The 23,850-nt window shown below is 40.3% G+C and overlaps 1 protein-coding gene across 1 annotated transcript in view; it reads right to left on the bottom strand.

The window, feature by feature from the left end:
- Positions 1-23,850, bottom strand: part of LOC114554714 (CD81 antigen) — a 42,008-nt gene that overhangs the window by 12,241 nt on the left and 5,917 nt on the right. The window contains exons 2-4 of the mRNA XM_028576711.1: positions 14,996-15,110; positions 2,482-2,579; positions 1,946-2,020 (exon numbers count right to left, since the gene is read on the bottom strand). Coding sequence (XP_028432512.1) covers positions 1,946-2,020; positions 2,482-2,579; positions 14,996-15,110 — 288 coding nt within the window. The remainder of the gene's footprint in view (positions 1-1,945; positions 2,021-2,481; positions 2,580-14,995; positions 15,111-23,850) is intronic.

Here is a 23,850-nt window from a genome sequence, read left to right as displayed (position 1 = left end):
CATTTCATTGTTATTTTAACAGCGCATTAGTAAAATGCGCCTAGGCTCGCAACAGCACACAAACATGAAAAAGATTACAAATAAATATATTACGGTGCAAATCTGCCATCATAATAGCAATGCGCCAAAGTACAAACATGCCTGGCATTTGAAGGGAATGAGAGATGACACTCTGATTGGTTTATTGCATGTTACGCCCAAAATACACCTACGAATTAATGAAGACACTAAGTACAACCCTTTTGAACCATGCGGCCGGCGCACGGACCCTTTTTTCCGCCGTCAAACTAGCAAAAGTGGATTTGGACACGCCCTAAACGCACCTGTGCCAGGCGCTTCACGCCGTGCGCTTAGATCATGGTAAATACTTTATCAGCAGTGTAGCATTTCAAGTCCAATTCATTACTTTAAAGATCTGTGCAGTGCTACATAAAAGTTGATTTAAGACGTATTTAACATTTTTGTCATATTGACACACTTCCCTATTCATTGTTAATCTAGCACTAGCCCCAGTTAGTGGCTATCGTGTCTTCCTATTACATTACAATCACAGAGCTCAGCATTGTTTTTTTCAAAAAAGAAATAACCAGTCATCTTTGAAAAAACCCAGAGGGTCATTTAACAACACTTACCTCTGTTCTCAAGCTCTTTCCAGAATCCTTAAATACTCTTCTAACCTCTGAATGAAAAGGTATTCTTTATTTTGTACTATAGAAAAGATTTGTACCTATAACCTGGTTTTTAAAACCGGTTTCCCAAGTTGTCTGTCCCACCCTAGTAGCTGGAGATCACTCTTACTCTTTGTACAACACAAGCAAAATAGAAACACTTTGTCTTGTCTGAAAATATAAAATAATGCATCAATTACATCAATATACACAAGCATAACTGATTTAGTTTTAATCTTGTTTTAAGACATACAAATTGAGCACAGACATATGTAATTCTCGGCTACCATCTTTGTTTGGATTAGGAAATGCAATCGCAATGTGGGAAACTGAAAAAAAAGCAGACTGAATTACATTTAGAACAGCAGTAAGTGTTGTTAAATAACCTCTTTTTCAAAGATTGCTGGTTATTATTATTTTTTTAGACAGATGCTTGGCTCTGTAATGGTAATACACGAGAGGCAAAAACTGAGGCTAGAGTAGCCATGCATATTAAGGTAGCAGGTAAATCCACATTTTCCACAGTTTCCATTGCACTTTCTGCCAACAAGGCATTTCAACAAAACAGCACAGTCACTCAGGCTTATACTAAGTCTGTAGGAGGTCGGTGACTCGAGTATGTTTAGTGTGTTCCGTGCCGTCGTCCGCAGGTGGAGCCGTCGGCCTTCATTTTGGCTGACCTGACTTGCTGGGTCGGAGGGCGGGCAGTCAAACTCAATGACCAATCTGATTGGTGGAGTACTAACCCTGGAAATGGCGAGCGGGATGAGTGACGAACGCCTCTCAAAATCTGACGAAATTCTTTTAAACTGACCTTTGTCGATCTGAAATGAAGACCGATTCACTAACTGCATGGCCGATTTCATGCTTAAAATGTTTTCAGAAACACGTTTCAGTGAACTATTTTCGTAAAATACGAGATCGTATTTCGTAAAAAGGGGCCAATATTGGTCAGCTGGTCAGTCTTTTTCTATTACGTCTCGCGCACACGCAGAACGTACGCTCCAGTCAACGTCGCTTCGGTGTGTTCCGAGGCACTTTTTGGACCTCGGGGAGCTGACTGATCAATCAAAATAAACCAGAATATCTGAAAACACATTGAACAAACATAGGTCCTGACTTTTTGAGGCATTTGTTTCATAAAATAATGTAATAATAGTAATATGTTTCCTTAAAGGACCTGCAAATACCCTGTAGAGGTGTTTACTGACTTTTGGACTTAATGTTGCATACATCTTGATATATTGATAATTTGAAGGGTAGGTTTGCAGTCTTACTGTGTCTTTGTGCATGAAGCCCCAGATTCCAGCTGCAACTTCACAGGCGAACAGGATGACCAGGCAGGCAAAGAACTGCAGGACAGAATGGAAACATCAGAACACTGGTCCAGCTTACCAAGGCTTTACGTTTTAATGAGAGAAAATAGGGTTCTATAAAGTTAAAGGGGCCCCGTAAAGTTTTCTTGTAAACCAACAAAAGTTCAGTGTTACTTGTTAGATGTTGGCACTTTACCCTACACACATTCCTAGCAACAAAAATGACAAGGGGGGTTACAGTTCAAAAAGTTTTTACATAATAAAGAGGCGTGGTTTACATCATAGGCTGTGTACTTGTGTTATTACATTATCTGGGTCACATGACAGTGATATAACCCAAAGATTTATCCTGGGATTCATTCAAAACTTTAATTTGTTTCAAAAAGTAATACATGATTTTTAATTTGACTGAAAGAAAAAATAACATTGCTAATCGCAATTATTTCTGGCACAATTAATCGTAAAGCAAAATTTGGAATTGTTGCAGCTCTACTCACAGTTCCCAGTAGACACTGGGACTCTTGGATGGCACCATAGCAACCAAGGAAACCGACCACCATCATCACCGCGCCGACAGCGATCAGGATGTGGACACCTGGACAGAAGGACAGCGTAGATTGACTGATTAATATCCATGGCAACACTTGATAGCTTTGGTAGAGGAGAGGGTCTTCCTTCAAACACATGACTGGCTGTTGGTTCAGCAGCTCCTCTGGCTGCATGTCAAGGTGTCCCTGGGCGAGATCCTGAACCACAGGTTGCTCCCCGGACGCTGCTATGCGGCCGTCCACTGCTCCTAATGCTTGGGATGGGTCAATTGCAGAGGTTGAATTTTAGGGCTTTAACCAACGATTGTTTTTTATTGACGATTAATCTGTGGATTATTTTCTGGACTAATGGATTAGTTGTTTTTGTCTCTAAAATGTCAAAAAACTGTGAAAAATGTGGATCAGTGTTTCCCAAAGCCCAAGATGACGTCCTCAAATCTCTTGTTTTGTTCACAACTCACAGATATCCAGTTTACTGTTACAGAGGAAAGAAGATACTAGAACATATTCACATTTAACAAGCTGGAATCATTGACTGTTAATATTAATGGGCAACTCATCCGTTTCGACGAAGTGCCTTAAACCTGAATTCTATCTGACTTATGGTCTCGTAGATTTTAAAATCGGCCATAAAGAATTGGGTGTTTTAGGGCGTGGCTATGATGTGATTGCCAGTGAAAGTGTGTAACGTAACGTAGAGTGTAAGCAGCTCCTCCCTCTCGTCTAAAATCGTCACATCAGCAACCGGGATGACTCACAGCAGATCTCCACAAACCAATGGGTGACGTCACACATGCTCTGTCCACTACTTTACAGTCTAGGGCTGGAATCAGAGATGTTTTACTTTTTCTTTAATACAAAATGACTCAAACCAATTATCAAAATAGTTGCCGATTCATTTGATAGTTGACAACTAATCGATTACTTTATTCAAAGTTATGCGACTTAATTTTATCCAAGGAAATCTAAAGAGCTTTAGAGTTGCTATGAACTGCTCCAGCAGCAGAGCTTTGCAGCTCTATTGAAGTTCACTACATTGTACTGTGCGGTTGTATGTGCCAAATAAATAAAGCTTCTTCTTTTTAAAGTCATTCTGCTTCTTAGAGACAAACAAGTACATGTAAACAGCTGTTACAAGAATGGAAACCACTAAAAGCTGTGGTTTCGAAGCTTATCCTTAGCCCCATTTTAATACCTGCCTGCATGCAATACCATATGACGGACAGCAGGTGGCACAATCTTGTTTTCGTGCCAGTAGAATAAAGTGAGTCATGTCCCAGTTATGTTCACAGGAAGTTGGTTCTTGTCTGCTTCATAATTCAAAACATTATCTTTTCCTCCAGGACATTAAACAGGTGCTGCACTTTTTTTTTTCCCTCTCTCTGCACTTATCTGGCAGCAGCTGTAGAGACCTCCATGTGTTTCCTGTGTTAGGCTGTCGGATGCTTGCAGGTTAACATTTGACTTTGTGGAGGGTGGGGGGAGCGGAAGTAATTTCTCCGACTCACAGTGGCCTTTTAGAAGAACAGCTGAGAAAAAGTGCAAGGCTATTAAAGGTTCAGGTCAAAGGTCTGATATGTGGTAAGCCAGGCAGGGTCAAAGCTTAGACTGGAGAGGAGGAATTCATGGTTATACTAGAGCCGCTCTGTGATTTTCAATATAAAACAAATTTTGTACAAATATGTATTCTTTCTGAATGTGTTCAGTATTAATGGCATTATGAAGCCTGTGAGAAAACATTGCTTTAATCCACCAAAAAAAAAAAAAATATATATATATATATATATATCCACGGCCTCTATACCCCTTAATAGTTTAACATTGCAATGGAGTCTAATCGCCAAAGACTAACACATCAACCTATTATGCACCATGTTCATTCACTCTTAAATCAAGTCTCTCTTATGACATTTCATAACGAATAGCTGAGATTTCAATCATATATTTTACAGTAATTAAATACGAGGTCTTTAATTTAATTCATATCGAGCACTTTGGGGCTCCATAAATCCAAGTCGATTTTTTCACATATTGATGTCAGTGAGCACCTTGGGGCGTATTGGGTCTATTGTGCTGCTATCAGGCTGGGAGTGCAGCTCTCTGTGTTCAGCCCCAGCATCATTACTCCTGCTTGTCAGCTCAGACATAATTCGATTGTGGACCACTAACTGGTCCCGTACCCCCCCATCCCCCACCTCTCTTCTCTACCCACAGAGCCGCTCACACACGCACACACTCACACACACACTACGGCTAATTTATAAATCGATATCTTGGAGACGGACCAAGTGCGCCCTCCATCTCTTTTATTGTGGCTCTCCAGTGTGACACAGTCCCTCCCTCCTTCCCTCCCTCCCTCCCTCCCTCCGTGCCGTTTGCCCTCTCCATCCCTCCCTCTCTTGCCAACGCCCCATCTCTCCTTTCTATTTAATGCATTTGCTCATTCCAAATTATGCTCTCAATAATTCCATTTACTTAAATGTCTTTTCCTGTCTGACTTGATTTCATTTTCTCGTGGATCCTCTTCCATTATGCTCTCTACCTGCTTCCATTCAGCCGGCCTTCTGCATCTTTCCCCCCGTGCAGCTGATGGATGACGTGACTCGCAGCGTTGCAGCTTTTGCCCTGACGTGTGTCAAGATCATCTCAGATTTCAAGGCTACGAAAAAAATAAATAAAAAAGACCACACGATGTGCTAACAAGTAATAATACGCAGCAATACAAAATGGTCTGCCAACTTTACATTTCAACACTCTGGTATTAGATTTGAATTTGTATTGCTCCTCAAGGTGTCAGTATAATTCAACTAAAGTGCCTCTCGGACGGCTGAACAGAGTAACACGTGGTCACGTTATATGAATTATGAAACTACTAAATAATACGCAGGACATAACTTAAAATCAAATCAAAAATCAATGGAGTATTTTTAGTATTATTATAATAGAATTGTATTTATATATATAAATAAAAACCTTTTTGTCTTTTAAAATAAGCCAGATCAAGTATCCATGTTCCTGAAACTCAGCCTAGTGTGTTTAATTATCCGCTCGCTGCTGCAAACAACAAATAGTCCAGGTGGAGTTTCCCCGTGACGATGAAGTCAGTACAACAACGCACCTCCAAATATTTCATGTTGGATAGAGATTGTTTAGTTGATTCGCTGACGTCATCCGACTATTGTTTATTATACAATGAAAGCCTTTCCTTTTTGCTGCTTCCGGATCCTTGTTATATTTTGGTAGTTTAGGGCCGGCCATGTAAGGACATCAGATATTCTGACTTCAGGTTGAGTGCAGTGGAAAAAGGAACGCTACACAGAATGACTTGGTTTCATTCAGTAGAACATGTAGAAGCTGTAAATCGGGCGTTCAAGTTTTTTTTTTGTGTTAACACTATATTTGATACTAAGCCTTCCTTTGTAGAATCAATCAGTTCAATCAATCAACATCATGCATTGGCTGGCGGACGACTGGGACTTGTTGACAGCGGCCACGGCTCTTTCAGTCCTCCAGGAGTTTGATAACAGATTCAATGGACGTTTTAAAAAAAAAAAAGTCAGTTCAAAGCGGCGCATCAGTCCCCATAGCTTTGGAAGAATTATGTGTGAAATTGGATGATTTTTGTTAAACCGATTAATAACCTTTTTAATTTACTGTAATGGTTGTTCACATTACTTATTAGTTAAAAAAAAGTGTTATGCTGTATTATGATGACTGGTTTTCTTTGTTCCCGCTCCCAAAAGCAGTTCATATTTTTTGTTTGGTATTACCAATGGATCCATGTGTAATGTGAAGCATGGTTGCCACTCTACAGAGCCTCTAGCCTCTTGGTGAGGCACTTGGCCACAAACTCCACTCCACGAGGTTTTGTTTGTCTGATTACAAGTAAAAAAATAATTTTTAGAAACTCACTGTACGCTACCTGCCTGGCAGAAAAATTACGAATCCCACTATGGCCACGCCAAGACCCACCTGGTTAAGGTTAGGACAGACGATTGGTCAGGGGATAGGACCTGAACAAATCAGGTTACGTTACCTTGCGTAAACATGGACGCCTAGCCAATAGTAGCTATTGAAGGGCAGGTCTTGGCGTGGCCAAAAAAATATCGCTGCCTGGCACCAACTAGCTGACAGCATAGTTAGCAACTGCAAAACGTTACTTTCTGGGCCTATCAAACAACATCATGTCTGTGGGGAAATGATGTTGTTTGATAATCTGCTATGTACTGCTCTATCTTGAATCACAATCGAGCAGCTGTCTGACTTGAAAAGCAAAACTATAAAACGCAGCTTTAAAAACAAATAATATCATCCATAGACACGATTGTATTTTTCTTCCATTTAGTTTTCTAAATCTGTGGTTAATTTTTATATCCATCAACACTTTACATTATGACAAGACTGGTCCCTCTCCTTTTTCAAATAGATAGTTATAACTGTAGCTGTAGCTCTAGAAATGTGAATCTGTGGTTTAATGTTGGGAAGCTATAGTCCGGTTTGCGTGAAGAACAGCATATTAATATGTGGAACACAGCTGTGAAAATCCCTATGCCATGCGTCAAATACTATGGTGTGTCATGTTGGTTTCATATTCACTCTTCTGGGAATCACCTGAGGTGTCCCAGGGACAGCACATGTCTTAACAAGTCAGTGACCATGTGGTTCGCTGCCGAAAGGGAAAGTGAGTCAAGTGGTTTAAGTAATAACTTCCTAAAGCTCCACTAGCCCTGCTCATCTACTGTATGTGAAAGATAACGCTGTGAAAATGGCTGCCAGATGGTTCTGCTGGGATTACCCACTCTCTGCCTAAACAGTAACAGTAACATGGCTGTGTAAATGACCTCGCAGAATGTGGTCTCGTCTGAAAACGTGACGGATCACACCCATTTAGTTGCTTTCATTTTGCTTTTTGTTAGAGGGTTCCTTTTACAATTTAAAGCATTAGTTCTCTGAGAATTTCTTTCATATCCAAGCAAAATTGGTATAGTAACTGAAATATCCCTGATTGAATCGATAATGAATCGAATCAAATGGGAAATCAAATTGAATCGAATTAGAAAGCAACCCACATAGCCTCATCCAAAATATCAAAATGTTAAAGCAAAACGTGCCATTTTCAGCATCACTGCTGCCAGACTGTAAGGGAGGTGTATCATCACTCCATTTTCGGTGGAGTTAACTTAAAAAAATGTTTGGGCATTTTAAGAACAGTGGAGAACAAGGCACAGCCTGGTGCACCATTGTTATACACTGAGACATTTCAATTTGAATACATGATTACAGAGCAATTATTTTGAATCCAAAGCGACAGCCCCAGTAAACTGTGATGGATGTTTACGGCAGACAGTTTTACCAAATGTCTTTGTTTCCTCTTCAAAATAAATATTTGACTGATCTTGTTTCTTGCACCGTTGGACTCTTTTTTTTCAGCCATATTAATGCCTTCAAAGATCCAAGCAATTACTTTGGTGAGTAAAATATCATCAGAATTTATGAAAATAAACTTCAACATGTAATAAGCTGTAGTTTCCCTGCAAGATACACACCAAAAAAAAATTTTCTTCACAGTTTTTTTTTGCTTTTTCCAACGTTTTAAATTGTTAAATTTGTCTTCTACACATTTTCAGCGCTTATTTCTACGTCCCATATTTTCGGATATAAAACAAAAATTGAAAAACGGGTCAATGTGACCCAAAGTCAACACAAGGTTGAGTTTTAAAAAAAGTTACATGATGATTGAGGCTTGGTATCGTTTTTTCAGACACGTAACTGAGATATAGATCATAGGCCTGTTCTCTGATAAAAACAGAAGCATTTCTTTTTTGGGGGCTTTTCCGGCTTTAATTTTGACAGGACAGCTAGGTGAGAAAGGGGAGAGAGAGGGGGAAGACATGCAGGAAATCATCACAGGTCAGATTTGAATCCTGGACCTCTGCATTGAGGCATGAACCTCTCAGTACATGTGCGCCTGCTCTACACACTGAGCCAACCTGGCCACCAAACTGAAGCATTTCTAACCACGATCAAGATTGTTATCCTCTTAGTTCCAACTACCATGCTCATGACATGTTCCAGAGAAGCTTTACTATTTACGTAACCTGGAAGGAACTGACCCTTCAACTAATTTGCTGCTGAGAAAACTGATGTAACTGGAAAACAAAATGGCTTAACAGGAAATGAGACATCAACTTTGAGGAACATTGCATTTTTTTCAAAGCACTTACTTCACATTCAACTGATTATTCAGCTATAGATGCTGCTATAGAGCGGTTTATAGGTTCAGTTAGTTTAGAGACAGATCTGTCTATTAACTGAGAAACTCAGTGTACGTTTCACTCTGTAGAAAGGAAAGAGGCGGCCTGCCGTTGGGTTACTGTGTCTGTGAGCGGGTAGGGGTGAGAGAAAGGAGAGCAGATGTAGACTGCATATTGAAACGTTCCTGGCAGCAGGGGATGAAAACAGGAGGGGAGGGGAAGGGGGAGGGGGAAAAAAAAGGCAGACAGAGATAGAGGGAGGGAAGCACTAAAGGAAAAATAAGGAGAAATGAGACAGCGCGACTCAAAACACTAACCACAACCAGATGGGCAAAGTAAGGGGGGAGCGACAGTGGAAAAAGAAACCAGGCGGAGTGAAGGAGAGGAAAACTTTCATAGAGGAGGGAGGGAGGAAGAGGGTGGGGCCGGTGAGGAAGAGGAGGAGAAGGGAGGGCCAGTGAGGAATTTTTTCCTATACCGATGAGGCTTTTTCTCCCCTCCTCGGGAATGAGAGGGAGGCTTTATGTAATGGGAAGGATGCAATCATTGAGGCTGTTCAAGAGAAAGTCCCTAAGTAGTTCCTCTCTGACTGGTGAGCCGTTTTTCACTCAACGACCACAGCTATGCTGCCTCAGAGAAACGGAGAAAGCCCACCCTCCATGTTTTTCTGTAGCTGTATTTTTGATGGAGATTGGTACGGTTGATTTGAACAATCACCAGCTTCCAATTCCGATTCTTCCTTCCAATTCAGTTTCTTAATCGATTTTTTTGAGGGGTGGAGTTGAAACGGGTCGCGTGCTTATTTGCACAGGTAGAGGAACATGTGATTTTGAGTCAATGGTGATTTACAGTTTTACTGGGCTTTTTGTAGGGCTGCTCCCTCTTAGTCGATTAGTCGACTAATCGATCGTTTTGGTCTTAGTCAACTTAGATTTCTTTAGTCGATTAGTCATGTTTTATGATTTTTTCATGCTGAATGATTTATTTCCAAGAAACGTACGAGCACATCTCTGGTAAACACAAGAATTAAAGTGATGTTTTGCATGACTCTTTGCGGAGAAACTCCGTTGATTAAATCAACTAATCGATGAGTCGATACAACTAAATGAGTGTTAGTCGACTAAGAATTTCTTCAATCGAGCACAGCCCTAGCTTTTTCAACGTAAAATAAAAAGCCACACTTTAGAGTGCCGCTTTTTGTGTTGCTCCATGGCAGCAACACAACAAGCGCCTGGAAGAACGGCGGCCACCACGGACACCCAAACTCGCGCGTGTTAAATTTGGAACCAACGGTCGGATTCAAAACGAAATTTTCCAAACAATTCCAATGGAATCGCAATGTTTTAAGCGTTTCCAAGTAGGAAACGGTTCTCAATGCCCCAATCCTAGAAGATAGGAGACCCTCACATTTATTTTTGTAATTCTGCATGTTGCTATCATCTTCCCTTTCATCTCTCTTCTCCCTCTTGTTCCCCACGAGGCAGATGACTCAGGTTGTTGATGCTGTGTGTGTGTGTGTGTGTGTGTGTGTGTGTGTGTGTGTGTGTGTGTGTGTGTGTGTGTGTGTGTGTGTGTGTGTGTGTGTGTGTGTGTGTGTGTGTGTGTCTTTTAACAGAGTCATATGACAAGCGGTGTGTCGTCTGTTAGTCCTGGTCACAAGTCGATGGTGATCTGGGCGAGGCGGTGGGGCCTCGCTCCATCGTTACCACAGTTCACACCGCTTTACTAATCTCACGCCAAGGTAACTGAGGGCCAGCCATACACGCCCCGTGCTGCACTGAACTGTACTGTATGTGGGAGTGTGTGAAACAATGCTATGTTTGACTGGACTCTGACACAATAAGTGGATTAATCGAAGGATTCTAATCTAAGGATTTGCTGCTTTCCTCTGTTTTATATCACAGAAAACCGTCTTTGGGCTTTGAACTGTTGGTCGCCTAAACCAAGCAATTTGAAGACATATTCTGTCCTTTTCCCTGTTTTCTGACATGTTGTAGACTAAGCAATAACTTGAATAATCACAAAGCATTTGCTAGATAATTTGATAATCACAGAAAATTGTTAGTTGCAACCCTACTGTTCAGTTCAGAAGGATCAATATCATTACAAAAATGGATTTAATTGGTGATCCTGAACTTTGTGGATCAGAACAAGCGATCATAATATTAATGGCAAACAAAGCTCTCTAGAAACTAGCAGTTATTTCAGTGCCTGGTCCATCGTTGCTGCCCACTTTCCACCAAACATGGCTCAAAGAAAAACATTTAAAAAAAAAAAGGTACAGAGGCTGGAATATTGCAAGTTGTTTGTTCTTCTTCTACCCTCATTTCATAACTTTATCTCCTGGTTCAGATGCTGGGTTTTAGGCCTGCGCAGCTCCGATTGGTCCCAGGGGAAAACCGAGAATACTAATAAGTGCTGTTGAGTTGAAAGTGACTTTTCGACCTTTGTGAAGGACTATTAAAGGTGAAACGTGCAATGCAACAAGACTAAAACATTGCTGAAAGTTAATATTTTCTTCCCATTCACCACTTGTTATGCTTATTTAAAAAAAAAAAAATCCAATTTTATACAGCTATGGACCATCACCACCAGATGCACAGTAAAGCCCAGATTTCCATTTCAAAAATCTGTTTTAGCTGGACAGAGCAGAAAAGTCTGCGTACATTTCATCTGCTCTGTTGGGAAGAAATGGGAAAATTAGTGGTCACAATTCTTTACTATCATGCAGGGGTTTTCCTGCATAGAGGACTTTTTGGCGACCCCCCCAAAGAGGTTTTATCCAGCCCCAAAGGAAAACCACCAGCACCAAAATGACGAGAATTGAGAATAAAAATAGCATTTAAAATCCTCAGAACATATACACAGAATGTAAGAGCTAATCTCAGTTTTATCTTCAGACTCAGACTCTCCTGGTGATTTATTTAAATATTAATATTATTTTTTTAATAACCCATTGTTAATTGGGGTTTTATTTACTCAAGCATAGTATGCGCTTTTGTTTATCAAATTGACAGAAATAACAGGAACATGTATAGATTTCTATCAAATAAGGTAACACAGGCTCACTGCCTTAACTGTACACGGACCAATCATGCTTACTGTCGTGTGTAGTTGATGTGTATGGTCATGATTTACAAAAAGGTTTTATAAAAGCCACCTATTATCTTCAACTTATTAATATCGACTATAGCATTCATCTTAATCGTCCACTTATTCTGGCCATTAATAGTTAATGTGGACCTATCACATATACTACTTACTGTTAGTCATTGCAGCACATCATAGAAATGGATGTGACTGATAATGTATTTGATAACATTAGAAAGGCAGCAAGGCAGCCAACACTGGTTTCATGATACGGAAGCAAGTGGTTAACCGATCATTAACCGATACACTCTACATTCTGTGGTTAGCTGAGGACTTGTACCGGTCGCGCAGCAACGATGTTCTGTGCGTTGTCGTGGACACATGCAGCCATTGTTTTGTTTTTTTCAAGATAATTGTTTCTGCTTTTAATTCTTAGGACAGCTTAGATATGAAAGGGGAGAGAGAGGGAGGAATTGAATCAGATTAGAACCCTGGGCCTCTGCATCGAGGAATAAACCTCTACATATTGGCGCGTGCTCTACCAACTGAGCTACCGGGGCACGTCCAGTCCTGGAATTTTGACGCCTGCGTGACCGACACAAGTCCACAGCGATGCGTGGTGTGCAGTTCCGAGCCTGTCTCCACCGCATCACCCTGCGAGGTTGTAAGGCTGTGTGTCTGCCTGGCATACTCTGTGTGTGTGTGTGTGTGTGTGTGTGTGTGTGTGTGTGTGTGTGTGTGTGTGTGTGTGTGTGTGTGTGTGTGTGTAGCACGGCCGATTTAACCGGCCAGTCCTCATCGATACAGAGCCACGTGTCGCGTAGCTCTCTGTTGTGAGCGGCGTCCAGCAGAGAGCCATCAGCAGAAGAATGGCGCAGCTTAAAACGCGACTTGCTTGTGCAAAGTTAGCACTAGCAACCAGTGTTGTAGTCGAGTCCCCATTACCTGAGTTTGAGTCCGAGTTGAGTCTCGAGTCCCCAGTGTTCGAGTCCAAGTCGAGTCATCAAGGTTGAGTCTGTGCTGAATTCCAAGACTGCGTACATTTCTCCACTCTTTAAAGAGCTGATATACTAATAAAAGAGGGTCTACATTAAACAAAAATGACACCACTGTCACGATTGCAAAGGGAGTTCATTTACTGACTTATTTCTTCTTAACAACATTTAGCGGTGCTCTTTCCAGCATTGGATGTAAAATCTGTGTAGGCGAACTTCACGATCCGGGGCGCATCTCTCTGCATTTTCCAAATGTGAACATCTAGTAGGGAGCCCGCGAATCATGCACTACAGTAGCATATATCAATATAAATCCCTTTTGTTACGAGAGTAGTGGAAGTAAGAGGGAGAATGCAGCGTTAAGTGAGTGTCATCAGTGAGCACGGAGAGCGAGCGGTAGCGCTGTCCGACTGAGAAGCGCATGTGTGGCTGAGAGGAAAAAACGAGCGAAATCCCAAAGACGATGTAAAGTGAGTCAACAGTTAACAATAAACAAGAAGCTTCTCAAGGCATGGTGGCTTCATCTTTTGGTAAATACTGTTGGTGAAGTAAAGGGGGTTAGCCCCAAAAGAACATCAGCCCTGGATGGAACGTCTCCCGAGCGGTCTTGGAGCCCGAAACAGAAAAAGTGTAACATCTTACTCATTAGTATAGGAACCCCTGCTAAAGTTGACTAAAAAGAGGAATTAAAAAAATCATCTTGGTCATTATGGTTTTATTATCAGTTAGCCTAATAACTGGTTTGATTTGCACTGAGAGATTATATTGTGGAAAGTACCCCATGCCAATCTCCAGGTATGGTGAAGGATATGTGATGATGTGGGGCTATTTTAATTCCAAAGGCCAAGGGAACTTTATCAGGATGCATAGTATCCTGGATCCATGAAATAACTTTAAAAATAAATATCTGCCTGCCTCTATGGGAATTTAATATAGGGGTGTCTATATTTATGCCCCCTGTATTTTAAGGAAGAACATTTATTTATTTACAATACATTATTCATTCACAAAGAAAATTGGTGTTCTCAAAGGTTGGATTTGTCCTAATTTTTTTCAATTAAGGCATTAAGATACATTTTTTTTATTCCTCTTTTTAGTCAACTTTAGCAGGGATTCCTATACTCATGAACAGCACTGTATATCAAATTTTATTTTTTATTTATAACCTATTATTTAGTCAGAAACTTCATCCAACGTCTGAGTCCTTTTTCATGAATGCTCAAGTCCGATTTTATATATCCTCGAGTCCGAGTCCAAGTACAAGTCATCAGTCCTCGTGTCCAAGTCAAGTCACGAGTATGAGTCCAGGACACGTGTACTCCATCACTGCTAGGAACTTAACTACAGTTCAGTTAAGAAATAGATTGTATTGCCTATTTTTCTTTAATCATGCAAAAAAAATTTTTAATAACTTTTGTTAGTTTTGTTTTAAAAGTATTGTTTTTAACTGTTAATCTTATTGTCAGTTAACAGTTCAAATGGATTCATTAACATCCCTAAGTTTATTTGGCTTTGACATTCATGGTGATCAAATAACGTGCCAGAATATATTAAATGTAAACTTGCATTTTGAAATGTAGGCCAACGTCACATGCTGTGGTCTGAACTACCTAATATGGACGGTAAATTTGTGCCATTTTAAACATAGCCCCACATGTTTTAGTGTGTATGTTTATCAGTAAAATAGAATGAAATAGAATATGTTGTTTGTACAATATGAGTTTTCATTTCCAGACGGAAATTTCCATGCAGCTTTTCTCTTCTTCTTTTTTTATAACAGACTAAAACCAAATTTAGGGCTTTCCTTTTAATCCATAAAGCAAAACGAGTCTAATGAGAATAATTAAAAGACTAAATAACATAGGAGAGCCTTTCCATTTGAGTTGTTAGTGGACAAATGGCAGTGCCATGGTGTGGAAATAATGCAAATGAGCAGCAACGCCAGAAACTAGGACATTTTCTGAGCGTGATTCAGCTGTGAACTAGGTTGAGTGTGGCAACAGAGGCGTTTTTTTCTGAACTGTGTCCACAGGATTGAGCAAGAGATCTTTCACAAGACAAAGTCACAGTGTGAAGCCGGGGGACAGAAACAGAGAGTAGAGATGGTAGAGATGAGATACGTACTGATGTAGAAGGTGCTGGGGGCATGGGCTCCATCCAATTCCAGCTCCAGCAGGTTGCTGGTCTTGGGGTCGTGTCTCAACCACAGGGCCACGCCCAGGATAACACCTCCTGCAAGCTGCAACACAACACATGCAGTTCCTTCAGTTCAGTATAGGGCTGTGTTACCTATATGCTGTATATGCTGCCCACCAGGGGTGCCAGTGGAACGGACTGGAGGGAACTGTGCATTATAGGCTGTTTGGGGTGAAGGTGTCTATGTTTACTGTATGTGTATGTATATTTGTGACTGTGAAAACTAGATTCCCCATTGGACAATGAAGACTAGATCTATCTATCTATCTATCTATCTTTCTATCTATCTATCAATTAATGGAATTGATGGATTCTTTTGGGGAATGATTGTATGATGTGATGTATGAATGATTGTAGCAGCGAATTTCCTTTGATATCAATGAATAATGCTTCTTGCTTTGGAGACATTGATACGTGCTTTGCATATATCGTCCTGTATTGCACACAGAGACGCCGGAGGAAACCCGGCAACTGAATTGATGGAATTGAAAAAAAAATCGCGATTTCTGCCCTGATCAATCACAAACACAATTTAATTCAGAAAAACAATTATTTTGCACATTACTCTTAATTTGTCTTGTGTTATGATCGAAAAGGGGGAAAAGTATCAAGGGAAGTGTCACAGTTAAAGGTGGTTTCACTGTTTTTTAAGTTAATAAATTATTATGATTTTTTCCATAATTGAGCAACCTTAGTTTAGTACATTACACTACATTGCACTGGCTACGTTGTTGTTTTTTTAAATCCTTTTTTTGTATGTTTTTCTCATTTTCGCAAGCAACAGGAAAAAGGTCCTGAGCCAGATCCACACTTAGGAGATCACAGTTTTATGCTGCGTGTCATCACAACACTGTCCCTGCGGGACAATGTAAACTCCATTGTTTTATGTTTTCATTTTATCTTCTTACACTAGAGACGCCGGACTAGCTGCTACAAGTTATTGCAAAGACCTTAGCCTTAATGGTCATGTCTGTATGCTTAACATGAAGGCACTGTTAGCAGCTGCCTAAGCTATTTTAGCACAAACACTGGAAACTGGGGTGAACAGCTAGCCTGATTAAGTATCAATCTTACTCTTAATCTCAGTCTCTGGAAATAATTGAATACCTTTATTTCCCAAAACTTTATAAAAGATTAGCAGACATTTAGTGGAAAAAAAACATCACACAGTTAATGAGCAAGGCTTTTGTTCAGCTGATCATTGAACATTAAAAGACGTAGGACCCAGCTGAGTAAACGACAATGGTAAACAATGATAATGGATTATTCAGTTGCAATCAACTTAGGATGTGTCAGCAGTATTTCCCACAGGATTTTATGAGACTGTGGTGGCTGGACCTCGGACCCTCGAGCAGGAACATGCTCGGAAGAAAATGTTGTACATTTTCAGTTAAAAGGCATCAGTCTGGTGCACTTTCAGAAGAACTCTGTGCTCTTGTAAACAATGTTGACAACTAAAGTACTGAGCACAAGCGCAAGAAGCAGAAGAGACGTGGACTGCGACTACTCAGAGGCTACTCTCTACTCTGAGCAGCATGCAAGGGAATGAATTACAATATATGTTTTTCGCCTTTTCCCTGGTGGTCTAAACGGCAGCGTTTAGAAATAACGTCGCTAAGCTGCAAAAAAGTGGCCAACTTGGTAGTCTGGCATTGCCAGACCTTATTCCACAGCACTGTGGAGTAACACAGATGCATTCTGGGAGAGGACAAAACAAATGCTCTGGGTTGTTTGCATTTCTTTAAACTCCGGACGCAGCAACAGTGGCTCTGCAAAATAGTCTCAGGAAGAAACTTGTTTTGGTGGAACATTTGCAAACCACTGCATACAATATTAAATGAAGATAACTGTTCACACAATACAGTAACGTGAGCTATTTAAAGATACATTGTTGAACCTCATTTGCTCTTACCAGTTTATGGCCGTGTGTAACTAACTTTGTTCATAGTAATCCGGTGTGAACGTTCAGAGAGTAAATGGTTTAAACATATTCTTTGAAAATCTTTACAATCATTCCCCAAAAGAACCAAGCAGGCCTGCCTTATTGCGTGATTGATATATTCATCAAAACTTGCCATTTTTAGCGTGTAACGTTAGCTTGCTAGCTCAAAGGTTGTTCTTGTTGTGAAGGGGCAAAGCTTGTCTGGCTTATCCTGGAAATGAACTTCCGTTGATCCAGACAACAGAGTTGGCAACACTGCTCGGATGTTTCAGTGTATATACACATAAATTGAAGCAGGGCTGGGCAATATATCATAATATATCGATATTATATCGATATTGTGTTATGAGACTAGATATCGTCTTAGATTTTGGATATTGTAATATTGTGATACAACATAAGTGTTGTCTTTTCCTGGTTTTAAAGGCTGCATTACAGTAAAGTGATGTATTTTTCTGTACTCACCAGGCTGTTCTAGCTGTTCTATTATTTGCCTTTTTCCCACTTAGACATTATGTCCACATTACTGATGATTACTTAAGTGTGAAGATATTTTATTAAAATATTGTCAACACTAGAATATCGCCGCAATATCGATATCGAGGTCTTTGGTCAAGAATATCTCCAGCCCTAAATTGAAGGGTTCATTTGCAAAAACAGCTATATATATATATATATATATATATATATATATATATATATATATATAGCTTCATATTTAGCATACAGACACAAGAGTCAAGTGTCATACCTGCAAACTCAGAAGGGCTGAAAAAGGTGACACATCATTCCTCCACCCCCGAAAAGGTATGAAGTGTATTTCCCAAAATGTAGAAATACGCCTTTAAAGTTACTAAAGGGTTGTAGCAGTAGTGACATTTTGAGTCTATATTTGAGGCAACCAGGCAAACACAGCAGCAAACGTCTGGGAGACCCTTTGTTCAATTTGTTTTCATACTTCCTCTTCTCACCAATTTCCTTGGGGAAACCCTGCACATACTGCAATGTTTATCTTTGTTGATGTATTGTTCTGGGCGGTTTACATTGACATAAGGCTTCCTGGTCTCCTTTTGTTCCGTCTGGGACAAAGAAATCCTAAATGTTACCAGAGTTAGCATATACCTCACACAGCAGCAGTAAAAAAAAAAAACACTGGCGGACACAACAGACGCCACATGGGGGTTCGGCTATTTTATAAATCTCATACTTCCGTACATCCAAAATAGTGAATATGGCCAAAGAGAATATCTAAAGTAATCTAGCGAAAACAAGTTTCTGTGAATAGATGTGAGCCAAAACAGGCCCTCCCTCCCCATCCTCCTCCTCTCTTATTGAGGTCCATTCCAGAGCTAAGGCCAGCGGCTGCCTAGCAACCAGATCAACAGCATAACTGGCAAGAGTGCAGAAATTCAACACACACACAGAATGACTCACTAACTTTAAGTAAACTCCCCGCCTCCCAACCAGTGAATTACCACTGACTCGTCACTGGACTGCAACAAGGTTCAACCAGATTTAAAGTGATTTCTCAAAGGCTTTCATTTACAGTATTTATATAAATGATGAGTCAGATGGGAGAACACAGACAGAACATAGTTAAAATCCATGATTTGTGAGCCTGAGATGTGACCGAGGCTGGAGCAGCCCAGCTACGACTACTGGTATCTGAGGTCCGGGACAGTCCTGGCCCCAGGTCAGCTACAGCCTAAAGGACACGCAAAGAGGTGTGACTCATAATACTCTACCGGCCGCTGGTTTTCTGAGAGAAAGTAATAAACTAGTTAATCACAAATCCATGAGGCAGTCTTTGAGGTACCATCTATTTGCTGCATGGTTTCAAGGTAACGGTCGGTAACTAACATTAGCAGATAAGCCCGTACTTTTTGACGTTCGAAACCACCCCCCCACGCACCCGCTGCTGAAAAAAATTCTAGAGGAAACACTGGGGACTGGCAGCTTTTCCAAAGGATCAACCACAGATTTGGTTCAGACCGATGTTAGAGAACCACTGGAACTTAGGGCTGTATCGAATTTTGATCGTGGTCTCGATTTTGGCTCCTAGCGATCACAGACGCAATGTATTTAAAAAAATAAATAAAATATTTTGAACATTATCAGGGTTTTTCCTGCATAGAGGAATTTTTGGTGCACCCCAAAGAGGTTTTAGCCAGCCCCAAAGGAAAATCACCAGCGCCAAAATAATGAGAATAAAGAGAATATTAGCCATTCAAATCCTCTCCAATGTGTTTAATAACAATTTACCAAACTGTTGAACAAGCAGAACATAAACTTAAATATGAGCGCTAATCTCAGTTGTACTGTCCAGAGTCAGCCTGTACCGGACTCTCCCGGTGAATTTAACAGTGGTATTTGAATATTAATACTGTTGTTTTAAGCAGTTTTGTTTATTGGGGTTTCATTTACTCAAGCAAAATATACATTTGTGTTTATCAAATTGTCAGAAATAGCAGACGCATTCATAGATTTCTGTCAAATAAGGTAACAGACTCATCGCCTTTACTATACGCAAACCAATCATGCTTAGGCTGGATCTCATTTCTCTGTCTTACCCCTTCCCCTTAGTTTTTTGCGCGTTCACTAAGAGTAAGGGCTATCCCAATTCTCCATTTGATCGAGGGGTAGGGCTAAGGGGAAGGGCTAGATACCCCTTAAAGTGGCCATATTATGCTCATTTTCAGGTTCATAATTGTAATTTGTGATTCTATCAGAATAGGTTTACATGGTTTAATTTTCAAAAAACACCATATTTTTGTTGTACTGCACATTGCTGCAGCTCCTCTTTTCACCCTGTGTCAGTTCTCTCTTTTAGCTACAGAGTGAGACCTCTCAACTTCTGTAACATCTTTTTTTTGTCAGTCGTACATGCACAGTAGCTAGGTAAGGACTACGTGAGCAAGCTAGCTATTTCTCCAACTTCGGCCTGTACAAGGCAGGATTAGCCGGGAGACTTCTTCTAAACGAGGGCACACTTCCAACTTTGTGTGGAATACCTGCATGTAAGTAGTTCTATACAATTTATTTTGTAGATTAAGGGTGAATTTTTGTGTGTTGTAGCAGTGTTTTGCCATTGCGAACGAGCTAGCATGCTAGGGCTAGCATGCTAACGGTTAGTCATCTAGGCCCCTCCATGCATGTCTACAGTTTTAACTAAACTCCATTAGCAGCGAATTTCCTTTGATATCAATGAATAATGCTTCTTGCTTTGGAGACATTGATACGTGCTTTGCATATCATCCTGTATTGCACACAGAGACGCCGGAGGAAACCCGGCAACTGATCCACTTTTGGGTTGAAAACGAGCAGAAGTTTCTGCCATTCATTATTGTATTGGTACTATATTATTGTAATCATGTGTAATTCATTCCTGTTCATGCACCTGTACATTGTTGTTGGTTATGATACAGGACACTAATGAAAGCACTGGGGTTGGAGGGAAAGGTTACTGGCGGCCAACAGGCATCAGACTGTGGTCTGGAATTTCAGAATAGCTGTTTTTAGTTTGTTTGTGGTCTTGTGTGTCTTTTTTTAGTTGTGTACATTTGAGTACCTTTTTTTATGTGTGTGACATGTAAGTTATGGTTCTAATAGTTGATAATAGTTCTGTAATATATATTTTTATATAATGTTTTTGCCTGTTATGTTTATTTTTTGGGTAAATAAAGAGATTTTTGTTAACAAAGAAAGTGTTTCTGAACATCAATGATATTCAAAACAGTGATAGCTGAAACAGATATACAACACACCATGCAGTGTGTATAAAAATATTTATTGCAAACAGACCTAAGTATGTATGATGATGTAACCGTAACCAAGTGGTGTCTCATTTCATAGGGGTATGTTTTCACCCCTGCCCCTTACCACTTGGTTTCGAGGGATAAGGGCTAGGGGTAAGACGAAGGGGTAGGAGTAAGGGGAAGGGGTAAGACAGAGAAATGAGATTCAGCCTTACTGTCATGTAATTTGTAATTTTTTAATTGAAGATTTTTCTGATTCCAGCTTCCTAAATGTCAATATTTCTAGTGTCTCTCCTCTGTGACAGTAAACTGAATATCTTTGTGTTGTGGACAAAACAAGACATTTGAGGACGTCATCTTGGGTTTTGGGAAACACTGATCATTTAAATAAAAAAACATTTCATTCATTCACAAATCAATTAATTGAGGAAAATATACAACAGATTACTAACAATGAAAATTATTGTTAGTTGTAGCCCTAATTTAGGCGTGTGGATAACAGAACCATGGTATAGTGCGTGTTGGTTCATTGGCATGGCTTTCTAGACCTTTTATTATTACCTATTATTAATGTTCTTAGTGAGCTTTTCCAACTATAGCTAGGGCCAGTAACAATTATTGCATAATTGTCTAACCGCAATATTTTTTAAGTATTGCCGTTTCTTTGTTTAACCGCAATTTATTGCCAACATTAGCTAAGGTCCTAAGGGGTATGACCGTTGATGGTAATTATCAATTTTATGTTCATTTAAGAAAAAAAATACTATGTTTTATGATAATGAAGAGGCGTGGTTTACTTGTGTTTTTACATTATCTGGGTCACATAACAGTGATAGAACCAAAAGATGTATCCTGGGATTGATTCAAAACTTTAATTTGAAAAAATAAATACACAAATAGATATTTTTTAATTGAACTGAAAGAGACAATTATATTGTTAACCGCAATTATTTCTGAGACAATTAATTGTGCTGCAAAATTTGGAGTCATTTAAAGAGGCCTTTTATCAGAAAGTCTAAAATGAGAGGCAAAAGGACATGCTACAATTATGACATACACTAGAACTTGTCTTAGGTAGGTATCACAGGCTTACAATAGTAGAATAACACATAAAATAGGCTACCTGCCCCATTTGGCTGATATTAGTTTTGGCCCCAGTTGCCAAAGACATTATGAAACCACCTGTTGCTACTGCATTTGTTGTCACACGTTCCACACCAAGAAAACTGTTTAAACACATGTGCCAGCATCATGATGTTTCCTGCAGCCTGCTGCTGTCACCATACAGGGTATAGCTGCTGGTGACTGACAGTGGAGGCGCATCAGGCTCATTATGAGCAAAATACCTAAGACTAATATTAAGCAAGTCTGAATGTGTTGCAACACAGGAAAAAGTCACTGTCGCTGTTAACTGCTTCCCTAATGACTCTCAACACTTAAGGGAAACTCAGAAATTGCTTCAAATAACATCTAAAGTGAGATCAGCACAGCTGAAGTGCCCCCCAGTGTCTATTTCTGCCTGTTGCCCAGAGTACAGGGGTTGTAGAATGCTGGGCATGCTGGAGGACGGGGAGTGGGGGGTTGGGGTGTTGTCTGCAGTTCCCAGAAGCCTCTTATACCACCACACAGAGGCTTCCCTCCCCCTCACCCCCACCCATGTAGCCTCTTAACCCTCTCAGTGTCCAGTGTGATTTATGGAAACAGGAGGTCTCCTTTTTTTTAAAGAGGCAGCCTCCGCGGCTGGCTGCTCAACGACCGCACAATTGCAGTCAAAGTGTTTCTTCCCATCGACTGGACTCGTCCGCTCTAAAAGATCCTTTCACGGGGCTCTTTAGAGCAGCCAATAAAGCTAAAAGGGTTAAAGTGGAATATGTGTTAAAAAGAAAGAAGGAGCCAAAGAGATGCTGTAATGCATGTACGATCACATTAAGAGTCACTTTTTCAGGAGTGTTACCAACACTTCTGGACAATGGCTATTTTGCACACCGAGTCAGGAAATTGTATTCTCTCCTGTTTTCGGTTTTTCATCATTGCAGTTGAGTAGGAGTACAACTTCATCGATCGGCAGCAGAAGTTTCCAAAAATATAAGTTAAAAAGGGCCAGAAAGCGATTTATATCAATAGAGTCCAAATGAAAATGTTTTTTAAGCACAACACTGTATTTCCTAGAGATGTCCCGATCAAGTTTTTATGGCCCCTAACCCGGATCCAAGTGTGTTAAGATTGGGTATCAGCTGATACAGTACTACTATTTAGGACTATTTAATCGACCAGGGGCCCCTAATCATCCCTCATTGCTCACACTGACAGGAGGTGGTGGCAAGAGGGGGGGGCGGAAGGATGGTTCCTGTCAGTAAACCTCTTTGCGCCATCAGCGACCGGGCTGCGGCCTGTGGGGGGGTGGCCGAGACACAACATGAGAAAGCCACGTCTTCTCCATGCAGCCACAGAAACAGATTACTTACTATAGACAACTGAATTCATTCAGTGTGATATGAAAAGTACATGGAGTTTGATTTCACTTTGGGGCGGGCAAAGGCTAACAACACTAAACAAAAAAAGTCTAACTAGGAAGGTAGCAAACAAAGCCTAAGTTGGGACCATGAACTGTAAAAAAAAATATATATATATATATATTTATATATATATAAGATTGACGGTGCGTCCCAATTTCCTATCAAAGTCCCACCCCTACAACCACCAGACCAATCGTGAGTCAATCACAGCTGTCAGTCATGATGTTTCAGCCCGTTTATTTATGGCATTAGATAACCAGTGTTTCCTTTAGGATTTTTTTTAGTAGTGAGGGCAGGTCCGAACACCCCCCCGCCCCACCCTCCACCCATGAAACGGAACTGACACTCTACTCCCCTCTATTCACACACACAATTAGTCATATTTTCACTTGTAATTGAACTGTATTTTTTGAGTTACTATATAGGCCAACTTTGATCTTTACATATAGGCTAATCAATAAACCCACTATTAATTACATTCTCTTAATGCAGTGTAACTACTTCAGCATGTAAATTATGCCCCTAAAATACAAACCGACATGCACTCAAATAGGGCTGGGCGATATATCG

The sequence above is a fragment of the Perca flavescens genome, chromosome 1 (assembly GCF_004354835.1).
Source record: "Perca flavescens isolate YP-PL-M2 chromosome 1, PFLA_1.0, whole genome shotgun sequence".
NCBI classification, from domain to species: domain Eukaryota; kingdom Metazoa; phylum Chordata; class Actinopteri; order Perciformes; family Percidae; genus Perca; species Perca flavescens.
The sequence above is the reverse complement of the archived record's forward strand: the minus strand, read 5'-3'. Positions and strand labels throughout refer to the sequence as shown.